At 46.2% G+C, this 25,494-nt stretch overlaps 2 protein-coding genes across 3 annotated transcripts in view; both read right to left on the bottom strand.

Moving 5' to 3' along the window:
* Positions 1–2,468: 2,468 nt before the first annotated feature.
* On the bottom strand, positions 2,469–18,012 carry mecp2 (methyl CpG binding protein 2). Of its 2 annotated transcripts, XR_014593354.1 has the most exons (7): positions 17,889–18,012; positions 12,113–12,275; positions 11,753–11,961; positions 11,468–11,661; positions 11,237–11,373; positions 5,610–9,803; positions 2,469–5,547 (listed from the first exon to the last, which is right to left on the bottom strand). XR_014593354.1 is itself a non-coding variant. In XM_083920286.1 (6 exons), exons 1-6 carry the CDS (start codon positions 17,918–17,920, stop codon positions 7,221–7,223), a joined length of 3,318 nt encoding a protein of 1,105 aa, XP_083776412.1. In that variant the 5' UTR covers positions 17,921–18,012; the 3' UTR covers positions 2,469–7,220. The 2 variants fall into 2 exon arrangements, 1 of the variants encoding a protein (XP_083776412.1); XM_083920286.1 differs by having other exon boundaries at positions 2,469–9,803.
* Positions 18,013–24,468: 6,456 nt separating this feature from the next.
* Positions 24,469–25,494, bottom strand: part of cacna1fb (calcium channel, voltage-dependent, L type, alpha 1F subunit) — a gene marked incomplete at both ends in the record, with an annotated part of 42,021 nt that continues 40,995 nt past the window's right edge. Inside the window, 2 exons of the mRNA XM_083920285.1 lie at positions 24,469–24,732; positions 24,810–24,910. Of these exons, the coding sequence (XP_083776411.1) occupies positions 24,469–24,732; positions 24,810–24,910 (365 nt within the window). The remainder of the gene's footprint in view (positions 24,733–24,809; positions 24,911–25,494) is intronic.

Below are 25,494 nucleotides of genomic sequence, written 5' to 3'. Positions count from 1 at the left end.
AGCAGAACAACAACAACAATAGAACCGACAGTCAGCAACAGAACAACAACAATAGAACTGCCAGACAACAACAACAACAGAACAACAACAACAACAGAACCGTCACACAACAACAACAACAACAGAACCGTTAGACAACAGAACAACAACAACAATAGAACCGACAGTAAACAAAAACAGAACAACAACAACATTAGAACTGCCAGACAACAACAATAGAACCATTAGACAACAATAGAACCGTCAGACAACAATAGAACCGTCAGACAAAAACAACAACAACAACAGAAGCGTCAAACAACAACAACAACAACAACAACAACAACAACAACAACAACAACAACATCCCCCCCCCCCTCACCTGCTCAGGTGACACAAAGTGAAGCTCAGCGCCATCCGGCTCTGGCTCTCTGACGTCATGTCCCTGCAGCGCGTGTCCAGGTGCTCCAGAGCTCGCGCCCAGCACCCCCCGTGCCCGGGCTGCGTCGCGAGGCTCTGCACGCGCCTCAGCTGCATCCTGCCGCGCTCAGAGTCCGCACCGGACAGACCGAGCAGCACCGGCACCGGGCCGAGCACCAGCACCAGCACCGGCAGCAGAGAGCGCACCTGAGCCGCCATCTTCACCTGTCCGCCGCTCAGCCAATCACAGAGCAGTGTTTTGACCCCGTCAGAGGTCACGAGGTTCGGTTCATATTTAAAAAGCAAACAGACAAAACTAAAACTATAAAAACGTCATTAATTATGAATATTTTATTATTAAACACGTGAATTATTAATAATTAAATAATAATTAAATAATTATTAATAATTAAATAATTAAACAGCTGAATTCTTAATAAATAAAATACTTTAATAAAAAATATATAATTAAATTCCTAATAAGTAAATAAATATTAAAACATTTAAGTAAATAAATAAATAAATATTAAAACGTTTAATTAATTTAATTAATAAATAACTATATTTAATGCTCCTCACCATAAATTAATAAATGTTTAAGTAAATAAATAAATGAATAACCATATTTATTATTTTGCTCACCATGAATAAATACATTAAAATTTAAACGTTTGAGTAAAGTAATAAATTAATAACTATATTTAATGCTCCTCACCATAAATCTATTAATATTCAAATGTTTAAGTAAATTAATGAATAAATAACTATATTTAATGTTTCTCACTCAAAAAAATAAATATTTAACCATTTAAGTAAATTAATAAATAGCTATATTCATCTGTTTTTCACCATGAATAAATAAATATTAAAACATTTAAGTATATTAACACATAACCATATTTATCTGTTTATCACCATTAATGTATAAATAAATAAATGTAATAAATGAATTAAACTAAATAAACTGAAGCTGATGAAATAAAAACCGATCGATGAGTTGATCTGCGCAGACTCAGTGGAGGCCAGCAGGGGGCAGCAGTGCATCATGGGAGGTGAAGTCCTGGTTCCTGATTCAGTGATGAAGATATTTCCTGTTTTTACTGTTTATTCAGATATTTACTGAATATTAGAATATTTAAATGTGTCAGTTATGAATCTGAATAAACTCTCGGGTGATGATTAGTTTACAGATGTGTGTTTGTTTATATTTAAATATATATTTATATTTGTTTTTTAAAGGTGTGGAGGGAAATCAATTTGTTAATTATGAATAAAACAATGAATCTAATATTTAAATATAATTAATATATACATATATATAATAATATAATATATAAATATAATTATCTAATATTTTAATATAATAATCTAATATATAAATATAAGATTTTAATTAATTTAATAATCTAATATATAAATATATTAAACTAATATTTAAATATAATAATCTCAGTTTAATAGTTTGATCTTTGTGCTTCTCAAATAAAATAAATAAAAACTATAAAAAAATGAAAATATTTTAAAATATATTTACATAAGTTAAATAATTAAAAACCTTAAAAATAAATGACCTAAACATTTTAAACCCTTAAAAATAAATAAAAACTAGATAAAAATGATTGACTAAAATATTTAAGATATATAAATTAAAGAATTAAAAAACCTTTAATGACCTAAAAATGTAAAAAAAATATATTATTACAATTAACCTTTTACTACTGTATGTATATATATAAATATATATTTGATAAAAAATAATCCTGAAGATTTTTAAAAACATTTTAGACCAAAGCCCTTTAAAAAATAGAAAAATAAATAAATAAAATCTAGATAAAAATAAAGAATCATACATATATATTTATATATTCATATATATATTTGAAGACCCTTAAAAAATAAACCTAAAAGTTTGTTTTCAGATGCGTGTGCATGTGTGTGTGTACGTGTGTGTGTGTGTGTGTGTGCGTGTGCATGTGTGTGTGTGCGTGCGTGTATTTGTGTGTGTGTTTGCATGTGCGTGTGTGTTTGCATGTGTGTGTGTGTGTGAGCTACAGTCAGACGACCACACATCGGGGGACAACAAACGCTTTTAGTTAGAAAGAAAAATAAGAAAACAGGTAAAAACTAGTTTGTCTACAGCGACGGTGTATTGGAGTTTCACTGAAGTCCAACCAGAGAAAAGCAGAATATTCATCCTCAATATTAGCAACTATGAAGTCACCACACACATCACTACTAAGTCTAGAAACACAACATGGCTCGGCTGACATGGTGGCTTCTGGCAAGACGCACAATATTATAGGCACTAAACTCTGGAACATGCAATATGGCGGCTGGTTACTGTAGTTTGTGCCGGTCGAGTCCTGTGGAGTCCGTTCACAGAGGGACGTTTGACTTCTGCAGCTGCGTGAGAGACTGCATGCTAACGGGTGGATGGGCGGCAGGCGGAGCGCCGCGTACGCAGAGGCGAGGGCCGCTTCGGCTTCAGGTGAGGTCACGATGATGCCGACTTTGAGGGACTTTGAAGAGCGAGGCACGTCGATCGGATCCGAGGATGAAGACATTCAGTTGTTGGGTGTTTTGTGGTTTGAGGGGGCGTTGGCTGTCGGAGCAACGCTAAGGTGCGAAAAACTGGAACTTCTACTTAAGAATCTACCGAGAGAGCGCCGGCGTTCAAACGGCGTCCAGATCTGAAAGCTCAGAAGGTGTTTCTGCGGGACACGCTCGATGGCGTTCTGTTCTCAAACACGAGACGACGAACGTCTGCGTCTTTGATAAAAAGCTACAACCATAGACTGTGATACGGAGTCGCCATCTTGTCAGACTTTGACTCCGCCTCATTTCCTCTGACCAAAAAAGGGCATGTATGTGACGTTGGGGGGAGGGGCGTACGTCCATCTGGCTGACGTTTACCTCCGAGGAGAAATGGCCAGAGGCTAGCTGTCACTCAAGAGGCCACGCCCCTAATTATTCATACACTTTAACCTCCAATCAAATAAAAACTAGCCCCTCCCCCTTTTGGAGCTTCCTGATTGGATCAACCAGGAAACAGGAAGTCGCTGTGGGCGGGGCTTGGCTACAAGAAGCCCGTGGACAGAAACACTTAAGGAGAGAAGTCAACTACGACTCCCAGGGTGCAGCTCACCAGCAAACAGCCAATCACAGAGCTTCACATGAACGCACAGACGGTGTCGTTTCCTGCTCTGTTGGTTGAATCGTCGCTGAGAGAAATGACTCTGATTGGCTGTTGAGTTGCACGAAACGAGAAACAGGAAGTGAGAAAAGGAAACAAACTAAAGTCAAGTGGCTGTCGGAAAACAAACACTTCCGAATTGTTTGTGTTCTTGTGTATAAATAAATTGTTCATCCAACAGTTGAAGGCTCGAAAACATCTTTCGCTTCATGGGCGCCATCTTTGATAAAACATCCAGGACACGTCCAAAGCTATGGACGGAGGCACGGAGACCAATCCAAGATGACCGTGCTTTTGCACAGAAGTGAAATTCCGGCGTAAAAAATCATCCAATGGTCTTTTTCGCCACTTACATACAACAGATGAAGCACCAATAACTTACCTACTGGCCCCTGTACCAGCTCCTCTCATAGTAAAGTCCATTACAGTGGAAGGAGCCCATTGGTGCTTTGTTGTGTGTGTAGGGACTCTTCTCATGCTGCTGCAGAGGTTTGCTGTTATTTTCAGCAGCATTAGTGGTTAAAAAAGACCTTTGAATGCCTTCACCGTGCTGCCCCGAGCTAATCACTGTTAGCCACGTCCGGCTGTTAGCGAAGCTCCTGGATTTCACCGTTAATAGTTACACTAAAAAAAACAATCTTGACGGCTTATTTGATGAATGTAAGTGCGGAAAAAGACCATTAGGATGATTTTACACTGGGATCAGACTTTTTTTAAAGCGCTAATTCACGTCAGGAGCAATGTTCCACGAGGACTTCGTCAAAAAGTGCAACAGAATCCGTTGCGTTGAACCCGAATGACTTGTTTCTTTTCCTGCTCCTTCCGTGTTTTCATCAGGAACGAGAGTCCTGACAGGAAGTCTCATCGGTCATCAGACTCCTCCTTCCTGCTCTCAGATCTGGACTCACGGACGTCGGTTGGGTTCCCGCTCACTGAATAGTTTCCCGTTGTGACTCCACATGAAGCTGAACCAGACCTCGTTCGGGGGTTTTACTTCCGCACGTCTCCCCTGACGTCATGTCCGACACGGCCGACAGTAAAACCCCCCCCCGGCGAGGTCGACCTCTGCGTACGCGCGGCTCCGGGTTGAAGGCCTGCGGGGTCTCTGAGCGACATGCAGGCAGTTGATTGTACAAACTGGAGGAGTGCAAACTGTTCCAGACATTCAACACGAAGACAATAAAACAACAAAACGAGTCCGTTTCCCACTCTTTCATTAAGACTAGGAACTAAAGTAAAGCTACTGTAGGAGTGGGTTTGGTTTGATATTCAAAGCGCTTCCTTTGGAAACAAAAACTCGACCAAAACAAAGAGATTCAATGACGACCAGTACGGAAGAATCTCTAACATGGAAGAACAACACGCTGCGTCCGAAGTACCTGAAAGACTCACGAGGAGCGCTCGAGGTTCTCTTATCAAACAACCAACTCTACGCGTTTCATGCTTCTCCCGGTCGGGTGCTGTCTGGACGGCGATGATGCACAATCGCGGACCGGGCGACTGTGCGCGGAGGGTCTGAGTGTCGAGCCGCGCAAACATTGAGTCGCACAGACCTTGTTGTAATGACGGGCTGAGGCCGTTTACACGACAGCGACCGCAGCTGAAAACTTTGTCCCTGTCTGAGCGGTAAAGTGTGTGTGTTTTTGGGGTTTAAAAACGCAACAAAGGTAAACCCCCCTCCAGAGCCTAAGTGCTGAAAAGGCTCCAGCGTTGTGTTTGCGTGTAAAGGTTAAAACACTAAAGTGAGCTCTGATCGGCTTCTACGTGTTTCCGTAACATCCGTGTGCAGAGTTGATGTAAACAACAACAAACATGTGGGACTGTTTCCATCAGTGGGACGTTCAAGTGTCCTGGGTGGAGCCGAGGCGGCGGTGGGAGGCTGCAGACCGTGCTGCAGATCCCTGTCACACTGTACGGCGTCCTGCTTCTCCGCTCTAAGCGAGAGAAGGACGTTTCTACGCCTGCACCAACTCTGGGTGCTGTTGTGTGGCAGTGCTGCACAGCTCCACCTACACACCTGACGTGCACACTACATCCAATTTACACGGTTTTGCGTCACCGTATGCACGCAGATTTACCCGCAAAGACGCTCGACTAAACGCGGAATAAAAAGTGAGAACGCAACTGGGAAACTGGACTCTGGTAAACAGTTAACTACGTCATGTGTCTCGAGCTTTTATTTTGAAAGGTAAGAACGGAAGAAGTGAAGCTATCTGCGCTTCTTCTGTCGGGGGTTGAAGTGGAGAACTAGTTTTCCGTCTGCACGCAGCGAACCTCAGTCGTTGTCTCATAATCCTCTGAAGTAAACAACAACGATGTGATGAGAGGAAATCACCAACATTCAAAATAACAACTTTCATATGGAACTAAATAAGGAGCACGCCACATTATGGTGGTCATTTACGCCCCCCGCTAACACACGTCACGCTCACTGCGCACAACACATTCACTGAACGCACCCTCATCCTTGATTACAGAGGTTCCCACAAAACTGACTGAAACGCAGGCTCGTTCGCGCGACCGCAACGAGGTTCAAATTATTCTAAACGCCACCGGTTCAAGAACCTGTTCCCTGTCGGTCGAAAAACACTATGAGAGGTCCGTTATCGGAGCCACTCTGACCGCAATCAGTATAGACGTCCAGACATTCGTGGGGGATCGTACCCGTCGTCCGCACCGTGCCGACCAGAAGAAGCATGAAACAGACACGAGCGTCTGACAGGAGCCGTCAAGAACTCCTCGAGCTGTCCAGATATTCCAAACGATACTGAAGATGGGTTTCTATGCGGAGTCGTGAACATAAATACTCAGACATTAGATTCGCTACCTGTAGGGGCCGGTCTGGAAGTGGATGGAAAGCATTACAGAGCCCCTGTTCGTTTATTGTGGGTTTAATGGAAAATGGAGCTGAAAATAAACGGTGAGATTTCTAAGAAACCAGTTTAAGGTGCAAACCGCCGCCCCACATCACCTCTGAGGCTTTCAGTCAAGGACTAGTTTCAGTGAGGGACCGTCAGTCGATGGGAGGAGTCTGAGCGAGAGAGCAGGACTTTAAATAAGGGACTGTCAGTCAGCAGCACGGCGATGAGTAAGGGACCGTCAGTCAATAATATCAGAGTTTAAAGCTGTTTAACAGAGACAAAACAAGAAACTATCAAAATACGAAATAAAAAAAACAAAAGAAAACAGGTTATATTCCGGAAGCAACGTTTCGTTCAGAGTAATGTGTCGTTAAGCGTTGGTTTTTAGTTCCAAACTACTCCCCCCCCCTCCCCTCGGAGACTAGCGGGACACAACAGCTGCCTTTTGATTATATATACACACACACTTTTTTATCGGTTTTTCCTCGTTGTTTGTTTTTCCTAGAAAAAGTCACTCTCCCGTTTCCTCTCCGCCTGCCCCTCAGTGCCATGTTGGTTCTCAAATCCAGAACTTTACGGGTCTCCAGACGGAATCAGGCGCAGAAGAAGCTGCGGCGGTCCCATCAGCGCTGTGCGACGTTATCCTTCCATCGGAAAACAGTGTACATTAAATCTCCATGAACAGCCCGGTCACACTCCTCTCCCACCTGGTACTGACTCAGTCCGTCAGTCTATCGATCAGTCAGCCGGTTCGTCAGCCCGACCAATCAGCTGACTCTTTCGCTGACGGCAGTCCGTGACTCTACGGTTTCCTCTCGGCTGGGACAGGGGACTGCAGACTGGGGGACGATGTCTCTGAGCTCCCTGCCCTCACCTGCTGCCTCTGGCTCTGCCCGGAGCCTAGCCCTGCCGTCTGCCCCAGGAACAAGACCGACCCCAGCTACTCCTTGAGGTCCAGAAGGCGTGGAGCTGGGAGGCCTCGAGGTGCTGTTTGACCCTCTTTCTCCTCCGAAAACCTCTCTGCTTTCTGATGCCACAGCGGGCTCCCCTCTGCCCTCCGCCCTCACACCTTCCACACTGACCTCTCGGCTCGGCTGCAGGCTCCCTCGGCCGGGCCGCGTGGTGCTCAGATCTTGTGGCTGTTCATTCTGGTTCTGCTGAGCAGGGGCCAGGTTGGTCCTGGTTTGGCTGGGAGAGGGTCGGTGGGATGACAGGTGCTGCGCATGGGGCCGGCTGAGCTGGGGCTGGGGCTGGGGGCGTGGCTGTGTTTGTATCCGCTGAAAGTGAAGTTGTGATTGGGACTGGGGCGGCCTAGGCTGAGAGAAAGACTGTCTGGGTTGTGGTCTGTATTGAGTCTGGGGTTGGTGTTGCGATGAGTGCCTTGTCTGGGTTTGGGGCTGCACTTGATGCCTGGGTTGCAGGTGAGGTGGGGTTGGGGTCCTGTATTGGGGTTGAGGCGGAGTTTGGGCTGACGGCCTGGACTGGGGTTGAGGCGGAGTTTGGGCTGACGGCCTGGACTGGGGTTGAGGTGGAGTTTGGGCTGACGGCCTGGATTGGGGTTGAGGTGGAGTTTGGGCTGACGGCCTGGACTGGGGTTGAGGCGGAGTTTGGGCTGACGGCCTGGATTGGGGTTGAGGTGGAGTTTGGGCTGACGGCCTGGACTGGGGTTGAGGCGGAGTTTGGGCTGACGGCCTGGACTGGGGTTGAGGTGGAGTTTGGGCTGACGACCTGGACTGGGGTTGAGGTGGAGTTTGGGCTGAAGGCCTGGACTGGGGATGAGGTGGAGTTTGGGCTGAAGGCCTGGACTGGGGATGAGGTGGAGTTTGGGCTGAAGGCCTGGACTGGGTATGAGGTGGAGTTTGGGCTGACGGCCTGGACTGGGTATGAGGTGGAGTTTGGGTTGAAGGCCTGGACTGGGGATGAGGTGGAGTTTGAGTTGGGGTTCTGAGCTGCAGTTGAGTCTGAAGTTGGCCAGAGACCCTGGCCTGGGGTTGGAGTTGAGGCTGCAGTGACTGCCGGGGCTGGGGTTGAGACGTGTGCCTGGGCTGGGTTTGAGGTTGGAATACTGTGGGTAACTGGGGATGTGGATGTGGATGTCTTGTTTGGGGCGGATGAACGTGCAGGATGGATGGGGACTGAGGAGGTTGTGACTGAGGGGGCGCATGCTGAGTCTGGAGCTGGGTATGGTGCTGGGCTGGGGAGTGGACAGGCTGTGACTGGCTTTTTTGGGGGGAGGCAAGGGTCTGACTGTGGGTTTGGGGTGGGGGTTGTTGAGACCGTGGCTGGGGCAAGACATGCCTCGTAGGAGAGGGCTGGGATACTGGGTATCGAGGCTGACTGGGAGACTGAGTCTGGGAATGCTGCTGGGAACGGGGAAGTGGATGGTGCCGTGGTTGAGGAGTAGGATGCCGAGGTTCAGGCAGTGACTGAGGGTCAGACTTAGATTGTGGTCTGGGAGAAGCTTGCTGGGTTTGTTGGGTGACGAGTTGAGGCACAGTCTGGGGCTTTACTTCAGCCTTAGACTGGCTGGAGGGTGCTGGGTGTCCAGAAGCTGGAGGAGACTGATCCAAAGTGGACGCAGAGGAATGTTGGTGGCGATGATGATGATGGTGGTGATGGTGGTGATGATGATGGTGCTTGTGAGGCGGCCGGTCTTTCCTTTTGTGGCTTTTTGATGGGCTAATGCTACTGCTGCTGCTGCTACTTCTTCCTCCAACTCCTCTGTCTCCCCCCTTATCACCTGCATCTTCATCTTCTTCCTCTCCTCTGCTTCTTCCGTCTCCTGCTGCTATTCCCGTTTTCTCCTTGTGCTTCCTCCCTTTATGCGCCTTGTGTCCATGTGGTTGGCTTTCATCTGAAGCAGTAGGCTGCTTCTGTGATTGTGACTGGCTCTGCTCCGAGGGGGCAGGCTTGGGTTCTGAGGTTGGCGCTCCCTCCCCTTTACCCGCCTCCCCCTCTACAGTGACCCTTTTTTCAGTCTCACTTGTTGTAGCGGCTGGAGTCTGAACACTCTCCCTCTCCTCCACAGTTTCTCTCGTTTTGCGTTTTTTGATTGGCAGGGCTGTGTCCTGGACGACAAGTTTGGTGGAAGACTCCTTGGCTGCTCTCCGTTTGGCCTCTGCAGCTAAAATAGCAGCTGCGGCGTAGCTCCCAGCTGTTGAGCCACCAGAAGTCGACGGCGTGGAGGTGGATGCTGTCGCAACCGATGCGGCTGCTGAGGCTGAGGCCGAGGCTGAGGCTGGTTTCCTGCCTCGTTTCTTGGGGGTAGTCTGTGGTGGGGCCGGAAGTTCCTGTTCTGATTTCCTCTTCCTGCCGGGACGGGACTTGGGCACCAGGGCAGGAGACACCACCTGCAGAGAAATACCACATCAACACGTACCATTAGCATCAATATTGTTACTGCATTTTGAAAACTTAAGAATACTAATGCATTGCATAATGTAAGGTGTTTTAGCTTTGTCAATGCACGCGTCATCTACCTGCGTTCACAAGGGTCTCCTCATGAAGAAAATTAGAAACTTACTCGCGCAACCTTGGCAAAGTCCACAACACGGGCTACAAGACAAGGTCATAGGTCTTCTCCGCAAACCACATGTAGACTGGCCATACTCCTGTAACCCCTCCAGTATCCTCGCAGAGAATACACTGCTGGTAGAATCTCTTAATGATATCCCCTCATGATGAGAAGTTTATCTCAAGCTTGGGCAAAGTCCAAGCGTGTCTCTTTCTTGAATCCTTTGATGGTGGTTTGTTTGAACCGTTCTGAAGCATATAGGAAGTCTTCTTCTTTCTCAGGCTGATTCATGAGATACTGTATATAGAGGTATAGTCACCCCCTAAAGGCCTCTTTTCTTTGCACCCCCTGTGGTGTGCACTGGCTGGTTCTTGGGGTGCCTTCACAAAGACTCCAACCAGGCACCAGAAGGCCCACGCAGACTCCATGTCCACGCCCTTCCATGGGCTGCAATGAAAGTCCTTCTGAAGGAGGAAGTTGAAGACCTTGCAGACAGGAAGCCAGGTATTCGCAGCTCACCCTTACTACGAGTTTGGATTTACCGTATCTATCTGACGGCGTTTCTACCACCTGATTGAACCGATGACCAGGGGGTTATTAGTTGGTAATTTCTGCCCCTTATGCTCAAGCAGGTCATTCAATGTTCATTATAAAAAGTCCATGATAAAACACTTTGCAGGTTGAGTTTGGACAACCTCTTCCAGTTTTTCATCAGTTCCCGTATGTGTACCGAAGACCCATACACCTGTCCTTGTAGGTCGACAGCCCACAAGACGGCAGCCTGATCTTGGTCTTAGGTCGGAGCTACGCTCTGCATCAGCGGGGCATCGTTGCTTTGTTCTGGGTAAATGCGAAGCTCCACTGGGACCAATTTTTGGTCAGGACTGCCCCTCTACCACAGCAGGGCGGGGATTCACAGATTAGATGATCGCTTTATAGCTACGGCATACGATTTGGAACATTGGTAATTATTATTAACATTGTTGATACAGCGATTATAGTCCTTTAGTCCGATCTACACGATGTGAATAGGACATCTTTCTCTGTAAACTCTGAGCGGCTAATGATTAGCTTAGCAGCTCAGCTACCGGAGCGTCTGTTACCATGGAGAAGGAAAAGGCGGATACCAGCAAGAGGCCTCTGCTCGCCCCAACAGCAAAGGTTGGAAGAAAAAGTATATTCAGGCTGCTTAGTGTACTGCTGCGATCCTCTATATCCCCTAAAAATATATGGATATGGGTGACCAACTTCATGACAGACTGATCGTACCTTTGAGGCAGTGGAAGTGGTGCCAGTGGAGGACTCTGCCTTGCCAAAGGGCATCTTGACCAGCAGTTTGCCCGGAGTTTTCTCAACCACGCGTTTCATGGCCACGCCCTCTGTAGCCTGCCGCATCTTCCCACTGCCTGCACAAACACAAAAACAAGAAACACTCACGAACTGCGCGCTGAGTTCAATGAAATAACTGCAGTTTAACTTTTCATGTAAGCGCCTGAGCACCTTTGGGACGCCCCCGGCCTCGCCCCGATGGTTTCACCACCTTGGGCTTCTTGGGGGGACGCTTCTCGCGGCGGGAGGGGCTTCCACGTCCGGTGACAGTAAAATCAAAATCGTTGGGGTCGGTGGTCGTATCGCCGACCTTCTGGAAGTAGGCGATAAGTTCCACCTTGGAACGAAACGCTTTTCCCTCCGAGCTGACAGAAACAACAACACAGCACTCAAATACAGTGCAATCACTCATCTCATCATGGAAACCAACACGTGGTCAGGGGCAGGTTTACTTACTTGATCAGGTAGACATCAAACTTCCCCGCTGAGCGTCCGGACTTCCTCTGTTTGAGTTTGCGAGTCCAGCCTTCAGGCAGCGATGGGTCGTCGTATAACGGCCCGCGGTCCCGGATGACAGAGCGCCGCTGTCTGGGAGAACCCGCGGACTCGCTGCCAGCTGCTGACTCTGCCCCTGCCTCTGAGGGTCCCGCCACCGGCTCCGACGCCTGCAGGAAGGAAGTGACATGAAACCAGATTCTCATCGTGAACATGTTTGTGATATTGGTTATTAATGTTTGGTAGGTGATGAAACCCAGTCCTTCCTGGACTCCACCTATTTTGATCTTTGACTCCTGTTGTTGCAACACCTGTCTTTACCTGGGACTGTGGCTCCGCCCCCGTCTGCGACACAGAGGCCGTGGTCTCCTCTTCGCGCTCGGCATGGCGACGCTCCCTGCGAGCCTTCTTGGTCTTACTGTGGGACCTCTCTCTCTCTTTGGAGGGGGGCTGAGGGTCGGCTGGCCCCTCCTCACCCTCCTCTCTGTGGAAAACAGATTACATCATGCCTGTTTACATAACACCACTGATGACATCACAAGGTCACAGCTGCAGTCTTGTTTACTTGTCGGTCACTCCTCCTTTTCAGTGCCAAAATCAGGGAGTTGTGTCCAATCTCCAAATCCGACAATCCGTACAATTAAAGCTGCAGTCGGCAAGTCTGGCAGATCGAGTTGACTCATTTAAATTTTGAATATTTCCAACTCTCACGCCCCTCCCCCTCGACCACGGAGCCACTCCACTCCCTCCCATCGAGTGCTCGTCAGTGCACGTGCACCAGATTCCTGTGAATGCGCACATCTCTTCTCTCATCGTTGAGTACACGCTACATGGAGGTAGGCTGGCTAACTTACTCTAAGATAGCAACTGCTAGCGTATGCTTAGCTTGAGGCGTATTCCTGTGATATTGCAACATGCACGAGGGGGAGGAGGGGTGGACAGGATGAAACGGCTGCGCTGGATTTTTGCAAAACAAACAAGGTCTCGGTGCATGAAGAGGTGTGTTTTTTTCGAAAACCGGATCATTTCTGTGGTCTTATCGGAGAAGAGCGGAGGCTTCAGTGAAATGAGCTTTACGAAACAACAACACGCCGGTCAGCAGTCCGATTCAAGATGGCAAACCACTCCTTTCAACCTCGACAAAAGCAGTTCATACCCGATCAACTCCTTCCTTCTTACGTTTCACAATAAAAGTCCTAGACTACGTTTTTGTTTACGTACGTAGTAAGCAAACATTTTGCATTTTCGTGCAAATTATTCATCACATCCTGTAATTCTGGCGTAAAATCATCCCAAGGTGACAAACCACAATCCTGGTATCAAGTCTTTATCGATTGGATAAAGGACTGGGGTTGCGGCGGAGTTTGGGCTGACGACCTGGACCGGTTGAGCCACCACAGGTTTTCAGCATCACAACTGTTTTATTATGAATACATTATATGTCCAGCCTTTTCTTTTGTTTTTTCAGGTTTTTATAAGAAATAAATCTGCCCAGCGTGTGTGGAGCTGATGTGATTATAACGCCACGCTTTGGATTCATCTTCCTCTCCGCCATGACTCCTTCTTGTTGAAGTTTCCAGCGGAGTAAACCTGATTGTCTTACTGTAGACCTCATTGTTTTATAAAGAACATGCCGACATGGATTCTGATCTGTTATTGGTGCTCGATGCTCATCCTGGAAAAGTCACTGACAAAAAAAACAGGAACAGATGTTTAATCTTTGAAAAACGTGGACCTGGATCACGTCCCCTGCAGGATGATCCCGATCTGAGAGGAGAACCATGAACCACGTACTGAGGTCACTGATGCTGCAGACCTGACCCGGTCCGGACCAGAGGTTCAACAAGCCCACGGTAGGGATGCACGAGAATATCGGCACGTTTTTAACCAAGCCCCCAATGCAGCGACTTCCTGTATGATCCAATCAGGAAGCTCCGTCAGCTTCAGTTCTGTGAGTGTCCACTAGGGGCAGGTTTCATAACAGAGCAGTTTCTCATTGAGCCCCATGTTAAACAGGCCGTTTACACAGCATCATTAAACCTGTTTAAGGACAAAAGAACATTCTAGTCTGTGTGTTTATACCAGATCTCCATGACAACACTGAGGGGGAGGGGCTAGTTTTTAATTTACTGGAGGTTAAAGTTTATGAATAATTACGGGCGTGGCCTCTTGAGTGACAGCTAGCCTCTGGTCCTCACTTCTCCTCGGAGGTAAACGTCAGCCAGATGGACGTATGCCCCTCCCCACAACGTCACATACATGCCCTTTTTTGGTAAGAGGAAATGAGGCTGAGTCAAAGACAAGATGGAGACTCCCGTAGGTGAGGACGACTGGATCAAGTTGGAGAACGGACCTGACGGAGACGCTAGGTTTGTTTTTTATAGAGTCTGTGGTATTATCGGATATCGGCTCACACGACAATATAACACACACAGTGTTTCCCCTACCATTATATTAGGGGGGTTCCCCGCCCGCCTTGAACGTCACGTTAATTTTATGTAATTGATTTTGTGAACAGCGTCAGATCCCAACAGGAGTCGTTTCTGGATCCTTTCTGTCGTTTTAGTAAACAAACTAAAACTAAACAGCCTTATGTTATTTATCTGGGTGTAAATTCTGTCTCTACATGGTCGCGTGTTTCCAACTCTCAGAAAACTCCGACAGCGTGGGACATTCACTTGTTCAAAGATCGTTTGTTAAATCGTTTGGGAAGAGGCTCCGCTCCTAACGGGGAAAACGAAACTGAAACTTCTCAGAGATCCTTTATTATTTAGTTTGAGAAGATTCACTGAAACAAAAACAACTAAAACAGAATTAAACACATTAAAACTTTCTTTATTTTGTTGATTGTTGATTTAACTTTGTTCTGGTTCTGTTGCAGAACATTATTTGGACCTTTTGGACGTTAAATATTTAAAGACATGTTCTGATGCAGAGTGTAGCTCATTGTGTGAAACACTGATTTAAACTGAGTTTGCGTTGTGGCTGATTATTGCTGTATAATTGTTTAACTTCTATCTGGTGATTTTAACGCCTTCAACACTGATTCTCCATGTGGGGATTGACCTTTAATACGAAACCCAACCATTAAAGTGTCTGATTAAACACCGACTGGCATGCTAACAAAAGAACATTCAGGCAACAACTCTGCAGTGGAAACATGAAAACTGTGATTCATTTAAGTTTTGGGGGAAACACTGACACAGATAAATAAACAGACGGCTGCTTTCTTGTTTCCATCAGATTAAACGCCCGACGGCATGAGGACGACCTGCACGGCACGACGTGATATGGAGGATGTCCCTTACTTGTTTTAAATAAATGTGGCATGTTTAAAAAACATAAGTTTAAGACCCCAAACTTCCCTTTCCCGGGCCACATTAACCAGCTCTAACTGGGGGATCCTGAGGCGTTCCCAGGCCAGTGTGGAGATCTAATCTCTCCACCTGGTCCTGGGTCTTCCCCGAGGCCTCCTCCCAGCTGGACGTGCCTGGAACACCTCCCTAGGGAGGCGCCCAGGGTTCATCCTTACCAGATGATCCTGAACCACCTCAACTGGCTCCTTTCAACGCAAAGGAGCAGCGGCTCTACTCCGAGTTCCTCACGGATGCTGAACTTCTCCCCCTCTCTCTAAGGGAGACTCCAGCCCCCCTCCTGAGGAAACACATTTCAGACGCTTGTACCTGGACCTGGTTCTTTGGGTCCTGACCCAGCTTTCATGACCACAGGTGAGGGTAGGAACCAAGATTGACCGGTAGATCCAGAGCTTTGCGGTAGAGCGACTGCAGCTCCGCCCCCGCTGCTCCGATTCTCCGGCCAAACTCACGCTCCATCGTCCCCTCACTCGTGAACAAGATCCCGAGGTACTTGAGCTCCTTCACTTGGGGTCAGGACTCGTTCCCTAGATGGATTTTATAACTGCACACGTCGGCAGGTGTGTCCGTTTGCGCGACAATTATGAAATGAAAAGGTAAATTTCATTAGAAACAATCATTTTTTAAAGTTAGGAAATGATGACATTCATCTGTTTTCAGTTAAATTGACCCTGCGGAGAAAGAAAGGACTGATGCTCTGGAACATCCTCCTTTATTTCTGTCATCACTTCATATCAACACATTTAAAATTGCCCTCGATATTTTTAAACTTCCTTACAGATAATAACGGTGGAGTTAACGTGATTCACAGCTGCGGTGACATGTCGACACTCGCTCTGTTTAGATTTATTTAAATGTCTCTACTGACGCTTCCAAACAAAAGCTTTTTGCGGCGCTCCACGTCCGTAAAGCTCCTCTCTTTCCTCCTCAGAGAACTTTGCTTTTTCCTCCTTCTTCTGTGTCATTTTCCTCGTGTCGTCACTGTTACGTCCTCACGACAGCGTCGGTATTCATGAGCCGTTTAGCAAACGCCCGTTTATGGAAGATAGTGGGAGGAAGAGTGGGACGACACGCGCACAATTTACCGCAGGTGGGGATTTAACTGTATTTATAAAGGAAAGATTGTGTGCAAATTCGCACCGCAAAATTTTATAAATCTCATTTTTTAGCAAAGGGTACAAGCGTCTGAAATGGGTTTCCTCAGGAGGGGGTCTGGAGTCTCCCTTAGAGAGAGGGGGAGAAGTTCAGCATCCGTGAGGAACTCGGAGTAGAGCCGCTGCTCCTTTGTGTTGAAAGGAGCCAGTTGAGGTGGTTCAGGATCATCTGGTAAGGATGAACCCTGGGCGCCTCCCTAGGGAGGTGTTCCAGGCACGTCCAGCTGGGAGGAGGCCTCGGGGAAGACCCAGGACCAGGTGGAGAGATTAGATCTCCACACTGGTCCTGGGAACGCCTCAGGATCCCCCAGTTAGAGCTGGTTAATGTGGCCCTGGAAAGGAAAGTTTGGGGTCCCCTGCTGGAGCTGCTGCCCCCACGACCCGACCCCGGATAAGCGGATGAAGATGAGATGAGAAATTCATGGAATTGAGAGGGATTCAGTTTTGTAACTGAGGCCCCAGGAGCTCGCCGCAGCACACGGAGCATCCGTCACAGCTTTAGCGTTTACATTTACATGAAAGTCGTCTTTTTAGAAAACCTGAGGGCTGAGCCCGACAGGTGACGACCCGCCTGACCTGTGACAGTCACTCCATTAAAAACAGTGTTTTTATGCACGACGGGACTTTTTTAATTTGGTTTTTAAATAATATCAAAAGTGGTCGACTTTCCAACAAAAAGTATAACAAACCTACATCTTTATTTAACCTGATTATTATAATAATAATGACAATAACGATACTTATGATGCTAATGACAGTGATAAGGACAAGAATAATAATGGCAATAATATAAACGATAATAACATTATTATAATCTTTGACCCTCGGATTCATCAGCTGGACCCAATAAGGGGTCTCCAACCTCAGGTTAGGAACCCCAGCGCGTGTGTGTGTGTGTGTGTGTGTGTGTGTGTGTTTGTTTGTTTGTGTGTGTGTGTGATGATGAAGCTTCAGGAGTGTGTGTGTGTGTTTGTTTGTTTATTTGTGTGTGTGATGATGAAGCTTCAGGTGTGTGTGTTTGTTGGTTTTGAGTGTGTGTGTGTTTGTGTTTGAGTGTGTGTGTGTGTGTGTGTGTGTTTGAGTGTGTGTGTGTGTGTGTGTGTGTGTGTGTGTGTGTGTGTCTGATGAAAACACTGTGTTTGCTAACAGCTAGCATCCTGTTAGCTAGCCGCCTGTCTGACGGGGGCGGACACACACTCTCTCACACACACACACACATACACACTCTCTTTCACACACACACACACACACACACACACACACACACACACACACACACACACACACTCTCTCTAACACACACACACACCGGCCTGACCTCCTGTGCTGGTCGCAGCGGCCCGGTGGAGCTCTCTTTAGCGGCTAAAGCTAAAGCTAAAGCTGCAGCAGCTAAAGTCCAGAGTTAGCAGTTAGTTGGTGACGTATTCCCGCTAACCCCGCTCCGCGGAGACAGGCCGGGGCGCAAAACAACGCACTTTACCGCCGACAAACCGACGACACAAGACGGCGCGAGGCGGCGGCGGTTTAACGGCGGTTTACCGGAGCATCAAATACAAAAGCCTCACTTACAGTCTCTCCTCTCCGCTCTCCACGGCGGCCATTTTTATTTAAATAAATAATTTTATATTAAGGGAAAAAAAAAAAAAGAAAAAAGCCTCCAAACACATCTCTGCTCCCTCCTGCTGCACCCCGCCCCCTTCAGACGCCATTACAACCCCGTCAGGCGGCAAACATCGCGAGATTTGCTTGGAGATGACGTCAGCCCCCCTAGACAACAACAAAGCACCAAATAAACATTTAAGGAACTACTTTTACAGCAAAAGGGGGACTTTTGTTTGACATTCTTGTTTTTTTTATAATATATAAAAATTTATAATATTCAGTGGGAAAAAACGTATGAATTTGTTTTCCCCAATAAATTGAAGTAATAACATTGTAAAATCCTTTTTACCTTTTAAATAAATGTCAGTTTACTAGTTCACTGTTCTGGTTGTATTGTATTTGTTCAAATTGCAAATAAAGAATATTAAAAAAAAAAAAAACACACAGCACCAGTCATTTTAATTCATTTTATTTGGAAATATTAAATAAATAAACAATATTTTAAAAAGGAGATTTTAGCAGCCCAGAGAGGCGAAGGTGGCGTGGAAATATTAGACTTTGTGGACGTGAACAATACCTTTAAATTTAAATGGATTAAAGAAGGTTTGAAAGCTCCTTTGTTTTTTCATTCCTCAGCATATATTCAGGAAGACGGGAGGCCTCCAATGTATTATATTATATTATATTTATACTGCAGTCGCTCTACCGCACCGCTGTGATGAACAGAGAGCTGAGGAAGGCAAAGCTCTGGATCTACCGCTCAGTCCTGGTTCCTACCCTCACCTGTGGTCATGAAAGCTGGGTCAGGACCCAAAGAACCAGGTCCAGGTCCAAGTGTCTGAAATGTGTTTCCTCAGGAGGGGGCTGGAGTCTCCCTTAGAGAGAGGGGGAGAAGTTCAGCATCCGTGAGGAACTCGGAGTAGAGCCGCTGCTCCTTTGTGTTGAAAGGAGCCAGTTGAGGTGGTTCAGGATCATCTGGTAAGGATGAACCCTGGGCGCCTCCCTAGGGAGGTGTTCCAGGCACGTCCAGCTGGGAGGAGGCCTCGGGGAAGACCCAGGACCAGGTGGAGAGATTAGAGCTCCACACGAAATTTAATTCATTTTGAGTCCAAATTATTAATAATAAGAAATGTAATTATACAACAGATAAGTTACATGACTATAGCCGCGTCTTAAGTTCGTTACAAGTATTTATTTTTACCTTATTAATTAATTAATTCATTCATCTTCAACCGCTTATCCCGCAGTCGGGGTCGTGGGGGGCTGGAGCCGATCCCAGCTGACATCAGGCGTGAGGCGGGGTCCACCCTGGACAGGACGCCAGTCTATCACAGGACACATAGAGACGAACAGAGACAGACAACCATTCACACCTACGGGTGATTTAGAGTCATCAATGAACCGAACACCTGCACGTCTTTGGACTGTGGGAGGAAACCGGAGAACCCGGAGAAAACCCACGCAGACACGGGGACAACATGCAAACTCCACACAGAAGGGCCCCAGTCGGGATTCAAACCAGGAACCTTCTCGCTGTGAGGCGACAGTGCTAACCACTACACCATATAACGTCATTATAATGTGTAATCAAGGAAGAGCTCGTCAGATTACAAAATCCCTACCAGCCGACTACGAGCAAAGGCCGGTACAGAGTGTTGTAGAGGAGGAACAAGAGCTCGCTGGAGGAGTCTCCATCTCTCAACAGTCCCCCGTCGTCTCTACAGCGTCTTCAAAGTGGTTGAAGAATATTTGAGTCTCTATTTTTAATACCGTTTCCAAGTTTAGTGGATGGTTTCAAACTGTTTCAGACTGTTTACCTAAAGAACACTGAGGTCTTCTCCTTTGTTTCAGCGGCGAGGGGGCGCTGCCTTTGTACGTTACGTAGGGTTTCTCTCTTCTTTTGTATCGCAGCTGTTATCACCACAACTCATCACTGATCATGTTTACCACCATGATTATTATCATTGTCATAATCTATCACCTTAACTGTGCTTGTTTCTACTATTCTGCTGTATTAACTGTTATAACATATGAGTCATATTCACATTACTATAGATATTATTATAGTTACTGTTACTTTTGTGGTTGCTTGCATCTCTTGGTGTCATGAACGGTACGGGTATAACCCAAAGGTGGACTCAGATGCAGACACGGACAAAAGTAAAGTTACAAATAAAACGTTTCATGATACAAACGCAAAAAACACTACAGATAAACAAACACACGACTAACTAAACGAACACGGGAAAACAGGAGCAGGGAGACGACGGGGGATCAGGAGAGGGACGGGAAAACGGGAACACGGGAAACTACGGAGAAAGACAAAACACAAACACGATTAGTAAGCTTACAACGGGGAGCGTGAAAATCACAACGAGAAAGGGGATGCCAGTCCGGGGGGGAATAGTTTTACCAAGGTTGGGTCGACGACGGTCCGGCGCTGCATACCTGCCAGCTTCAGGCTTTTAAGGTGGTGGTGTAATCAGCTAACAGGCTGCAGCTTCGGGGAACGCCTACCGGATCTACAGACAGACAGGGGAAAGCACATGCGGGGAGACGCAGACAGAGGGAGACAAACACACACAAGACGAAGGAGAGGAGAGCACTGACAGAGCCAGGTCTTGACACTTGGACTGTCTCTCTGTCTGTCTTTGTCTCTGTCTCTCTCCGTAGAGCTGGGTCTGTTCGTTCCTGTCTGTTAAAGGGAAGGCTGTGTGCACAAAATTGCTGCTCATGGGGGAATTGTTGGGTCTATGTAAATCATAAATAAGTCAGAGTGTGGTCTTTATCTACTCCTTATGTAAAGTGTCCTGAGGTCACTTTTGTTGATGCATTGGAACTGTAAATAAAACTGAACTGCTGTGTCTTCATGGACCTTCAGCTGCTGATGGACGCTCCGTCCTCGCGTCGCCTCTGTTGTTACAGACACTTCTGGACCGAGCAGCCGCGCTGTTTCACCTGCCAACATCACCAAAAACATCCACATTTAATAAAGGATAATAACAGCCCGACCGTTAGGAGACGGTCAATAAGCGAGCCCCTCTGAAAACCGAACTCCAGTTGTGTCACAGACTGAAATCCTTGTGGTTTGAAAGAACACGGAGGAGTCAGATAGCAGCTTATTTTCAGTCTTTATTTGAGGTGAACGAGGTTCAGACGGAGCTGTTTCTCAGCTGAACGCAGGATGTTTGGGGGGGGGGGGGTCCAGGCGTGGGGTTGAAAAGCCCTTAACTGCTGGGAAACTGTCCGAACTGATGGAAAGAAAAACGAAAAGAAGACGGAAACACAAACACAAAGAAGGACGCGAACGGACACAGATCCGGATCCTTCTGTTGGAATAAAAAATATGCAACATAAATAAAAAAAAAGAAAAGCTGAACACTGAACAAACACTCGATAAAAAACAACAACGAGACAAACACCTCTGGAGTTCGTCGTCTCAACACCTTCATTTATCGGAATCAAAACACACGAACATGAATGAGAAATACGATCGTCAGAGAGCGGATTCGAACCCCCGGCTGACAGAATCACACTGAACTCAGGTCACTGATCATTTACTGTTGATTTCATCTGTTTAACACCACACACACTTTTGTTTATGTTTTATTTAACGTGTTCAGTTCAGCTTCACTCGACTCCGACCGAGAACCGCGCTCGTCGCTGTTTCACACTGTTTCAAAATGTTTCAAAATGTTTCAAACTGTTTCAAACTGTTTCGAACTGTTTCAAAATGTTTCAAACTGTTTCAAATTGTTTCAAACCGTTTCAAACTGTTTCAAACTGTTTCAAACTGTTTCAAATTGTTTCAAACTGTTTCAAACTGTTTCAAACTGTTTCAAATTGTTTCAAATTGTTTCAAACTGTTTCAAACTGTTTCAAACTGTTTCAAATTGTTTCAAACCGTTTCAAACTGTTTCAAACTGTTTCAAACTGTTTCAAATTGTTTCAAACTGTTTCAAACTGTTTCAAACTGTTTCAAACTGTTTCAAACTGTTTCAAATTGTTTCAAATTGTTTCAAACTGTTTCAAAATGTTTCAAACTGTTTCAAATTGTTTCAAACTGTTTCAAACCGTTTCAAACTGTTTCAAACTGTTTCAGACCGTTTCAAACTGTTTCAAATATGTATCAAACCGTTTCAAACCGTTTCAAACTGTTTCAAATTGTTTCAAACTGTTTCAAACTGTTTCAAACTGTTTCAAATTGTTTCAAACTGTTTCAAAATGTTTCAAACTGTTTCAAATTGTTTCAAACTGTTTCAAACTGTTTCAAAGTGTTTCAAATTGTTTGAAATTGTTTCAAACTGTTTCAAACTGTTTCAAACTGTTTCAAACTGTTTCAAACTGTTTCAAACTGTTTCAAATTGTTTCAAACTGTTTCAGACCGTTTCAAACTGTTTCAAATATGTATCAAACCGTTTCAAACTGTTTCAAACTGTTTCAAATTGTTTCAAACTGTTTCAAACTCCTTCAGACTTTGTTGCGTGTCTTTCCTGTAAAGTCTCGCGCTGCGTTTTCATCCAAATGCGTCGTAAATTTTAACCGAACGTCGAGAAACTCTGCAAAGGAAAACGTGAGTGAATGTTTTGTCTCCATCCTCGACTGTTACGTGATTCTGAGGAGTCGGTTCATGGAGACGAACAGCCGGCGGCGCCAGTACATCATGTACAAGGAGGTGCTGACGAAACAGTCGTTGGGTTTCCATCCGTGTGTGTTGGAAAGTTGAGCCGCATTTTAAGAACATTGGTTAGAAAATGTTTCCGTCCGGTGAGAAACAGCGTAGAAAAGTCACGGATGTATTGTAACAACTTGACACCAGATCCTAAAATGGCGCCAAAACCCTGTTGATGTCCAAGTCTTCATCATGTGTAGAAGTCTTTTCTTTTAGACTCTGAAACTGTCCAACACACAGAGCTGACGGTGAACAGATGTGTCCACAGATGCTCTCAAACCTCACGTCTTGATCTGAAAATCATACGGTCAAAGTAAACAGGAAGTGATGTTTACGTGATAACAGTGGAATATTACTGTGCATGTAAATGTCAGCGATTGAACTACCGTAGCAATACTCAACACTGGCAGGTTACTACAGAAAATTAGCATAAAAACAGTAGCTAACTTGCTAGCACCCTAGCAGGCTAATATTTGTTAGCTTGTGTCCGACAGATTTACAGCTGTTTGTGCATCTTTTAACGGGAAATGCTGCAGATTTCGGTCACGACACTAGAATTTTTTAACAAATTTTGATGTCAATAGATGCGCTGAATGTATGTGCGACAGATATATTTATTTATTTCATGAGCGAGTAACCGTAGTAACAGTAGTCAGCTAATGAGTAAAGGTTGTTGGTAACTGAAATTAGCTCTCTGGCTACCGTTAGCCCCTCTTCTGATTCTTCTTCTCCGCCGTTAAAACACGACCACATTGCATCGTGGTATACGGGAGTACAATGTAGTGTACATCGTATGTACGCTCAAATTAGCTGTGCATTGTGGGTATTTTAAAGTCGACTACATAGTGAATGAAATTAACCACGGAGAATTCGAAGGATTTGGAACACAGCTAGCGTATCTGAAAACAACACAAGCTAACGCTGCTGTGTGAGTGGGGTAGCGTACCTATGTTCCCTGCTTTGTTCGTGACGGTGAACAGTGGACCCTTATTTTGAAAAAATGGTCCGATGTCTGTTCTTTTTTCCACAATCAGTGCCGAATTTCCCGGCGTAGACCCTGACACTACCCCCTGACCCTGACCCTAAAGGTAACCTCTAACGCCCACAAAATACTGATTTAAATCACCAAAGGCAGAGGACGTTTTTGGGGGAAAAGGATCTGATGTTCCACCAACCGGGGAACCAGTGTTCAGCTAGCTTGTTGTGCTACTTTGAAGCAGAGGACGCAGTCTCAAGCTTATCAGTTGCGAGACAATGCTCATCTTTGTTCCGCTGGTTAGCGTAGTGCTAACTACCTCTGAACTCAGCGGTATGCTAACGTAGCCTGAATGTTCGTTCCTATAGTTAGCCAGGTTTGGTTCATGCTAACTCTAAGCTAACGCTACACAGCTGCTGGTTGATGCTTTGACTTTGTTAGTGAATGTTTTCACCTTTAATGTCAGCTGCTTGATATTTATTGAATTATGACACGTGATCAAATAAATGCCACAACACAAGCTAACACTATTGTGCGAGCTAACTGCAGCATAATGCTAATCTTCGTTAGCTAGTTGACAGAAGCTGAAATCAGTTCAGTTTCCTGTCAGAGAATTATAAATAATAAACAACATCAGTGCATTGTGGGTAAAGTGTAATTCTGTGCAGCTCAAGGGCGTCACCGCGGTAATGGGACGACGAGATGCGTCCCCATGACGACACGACATCGCTGAGTCACACTCTGCCGGCAGCCATCTTCCATCGTTTTTCTCTCGTCAATCAATTATACTTGGATTAAGCCCCGCCCTCCTCTCTCTTGTCATCTGATTGGTCCAATGTCCTGTCATTCACTGATGACTATATCAGTCTCATCTCTGATTGGTCCATAGTGCCAGCCCATCAGAATGATGTCACACAGGTCATCTCGTCGGCCAACTCGTCCTCGTCACGACCCGTCCTGATTGGCTCCTCGTCGCTGTAGAGCGCACCGGGGTCGGCAGCGGCGTTGGCGAGTAAAGCGTGGCTCCCTGTGCCGAGCAGGTCGCTGGCGGCCGACTCCATCTCGTCCACCGTCATGTGACACGCGTCGGCGATCTCCCGCTTCGCGAACGCCACGAACTTGGGATCCCGGGCGTAAAGACCGAGCCCCTCGGAGATGAGAACCTGCAGAGAGACAGAACACAGAGTCAGCGTCTGAGTGGGAGTCAGGACCCACATCAGGAACCAGCGTGTTTCCTCACCGCCTCCACCAGACTGTCCGCCGACCCCCGTTTCTCGGTGAGCTGAGCGCCGAGCTGCGAGGGAACTCTGAGGGTGGTGTACGCTCTGTACGGAGGAGGAGCTGCAACAAAGAGACTCGTTCAGATGCACAACAAAGAGGAACTTTATTTCTATTGTGTGTCAGAAAGGATTCATTTTAAAACCAGAACGACACAAACGGGTTCTTCCTGAAGCGCTAGACCACGCCCCTTTTTGGGTGGTAACCGCAAGACTCCTCACCCGATGACCTGTACTAACCGTGTAATCCAGGCGTAAAATCATCCCAGGGTCTTTTACGACACTCACAAACATCAAATAAACCACCGAGACATTTTTTTTACTAACTATTAACAGAGAAATCCAGGAGTGTCGCTAACAGCCGGACGTGGCTAACAATGATTAGCTCTGGGCAGCACGGTGAAGGCATTCAAAGGTCTTTTTTAACCACTAATGCTGCTGAAAATAACAGCAAACCTCTGCAGCAGCATGAGAAGAGTCCCTACACACACACCAAAGCACCAATGGGCTCCTTCCACTGTAATGGACTTTACTATGAGAGGAGCTGGTACAGGGGCCAGTAGGTAAGTCTTTAAAACACTCTTTAATAAACTCTGGCTTCACTAACTACGCTGATGATGCTTTGTTTTATGTTGTCGTTAAGTTAGC

The sequence above is a fragment of the Echiichthys vipera genome (assembly GCF_963691815.1).
Source record: "Echiichthys vipera genome assembly, chromosome: 9".
Taxonomy (NCBI): domain Eukaryota; kingdom Metazoa; phylum Chordata; class Actinopteri; order Perciformes; family Trachinidae; genus Echiichthys; species Echiichthys vipera.
The sequence above is the reverse complement of the archived record's forward strand: the minus strand, read 5'-3'. Positions and strand labels throughout refer to the sequence as shown.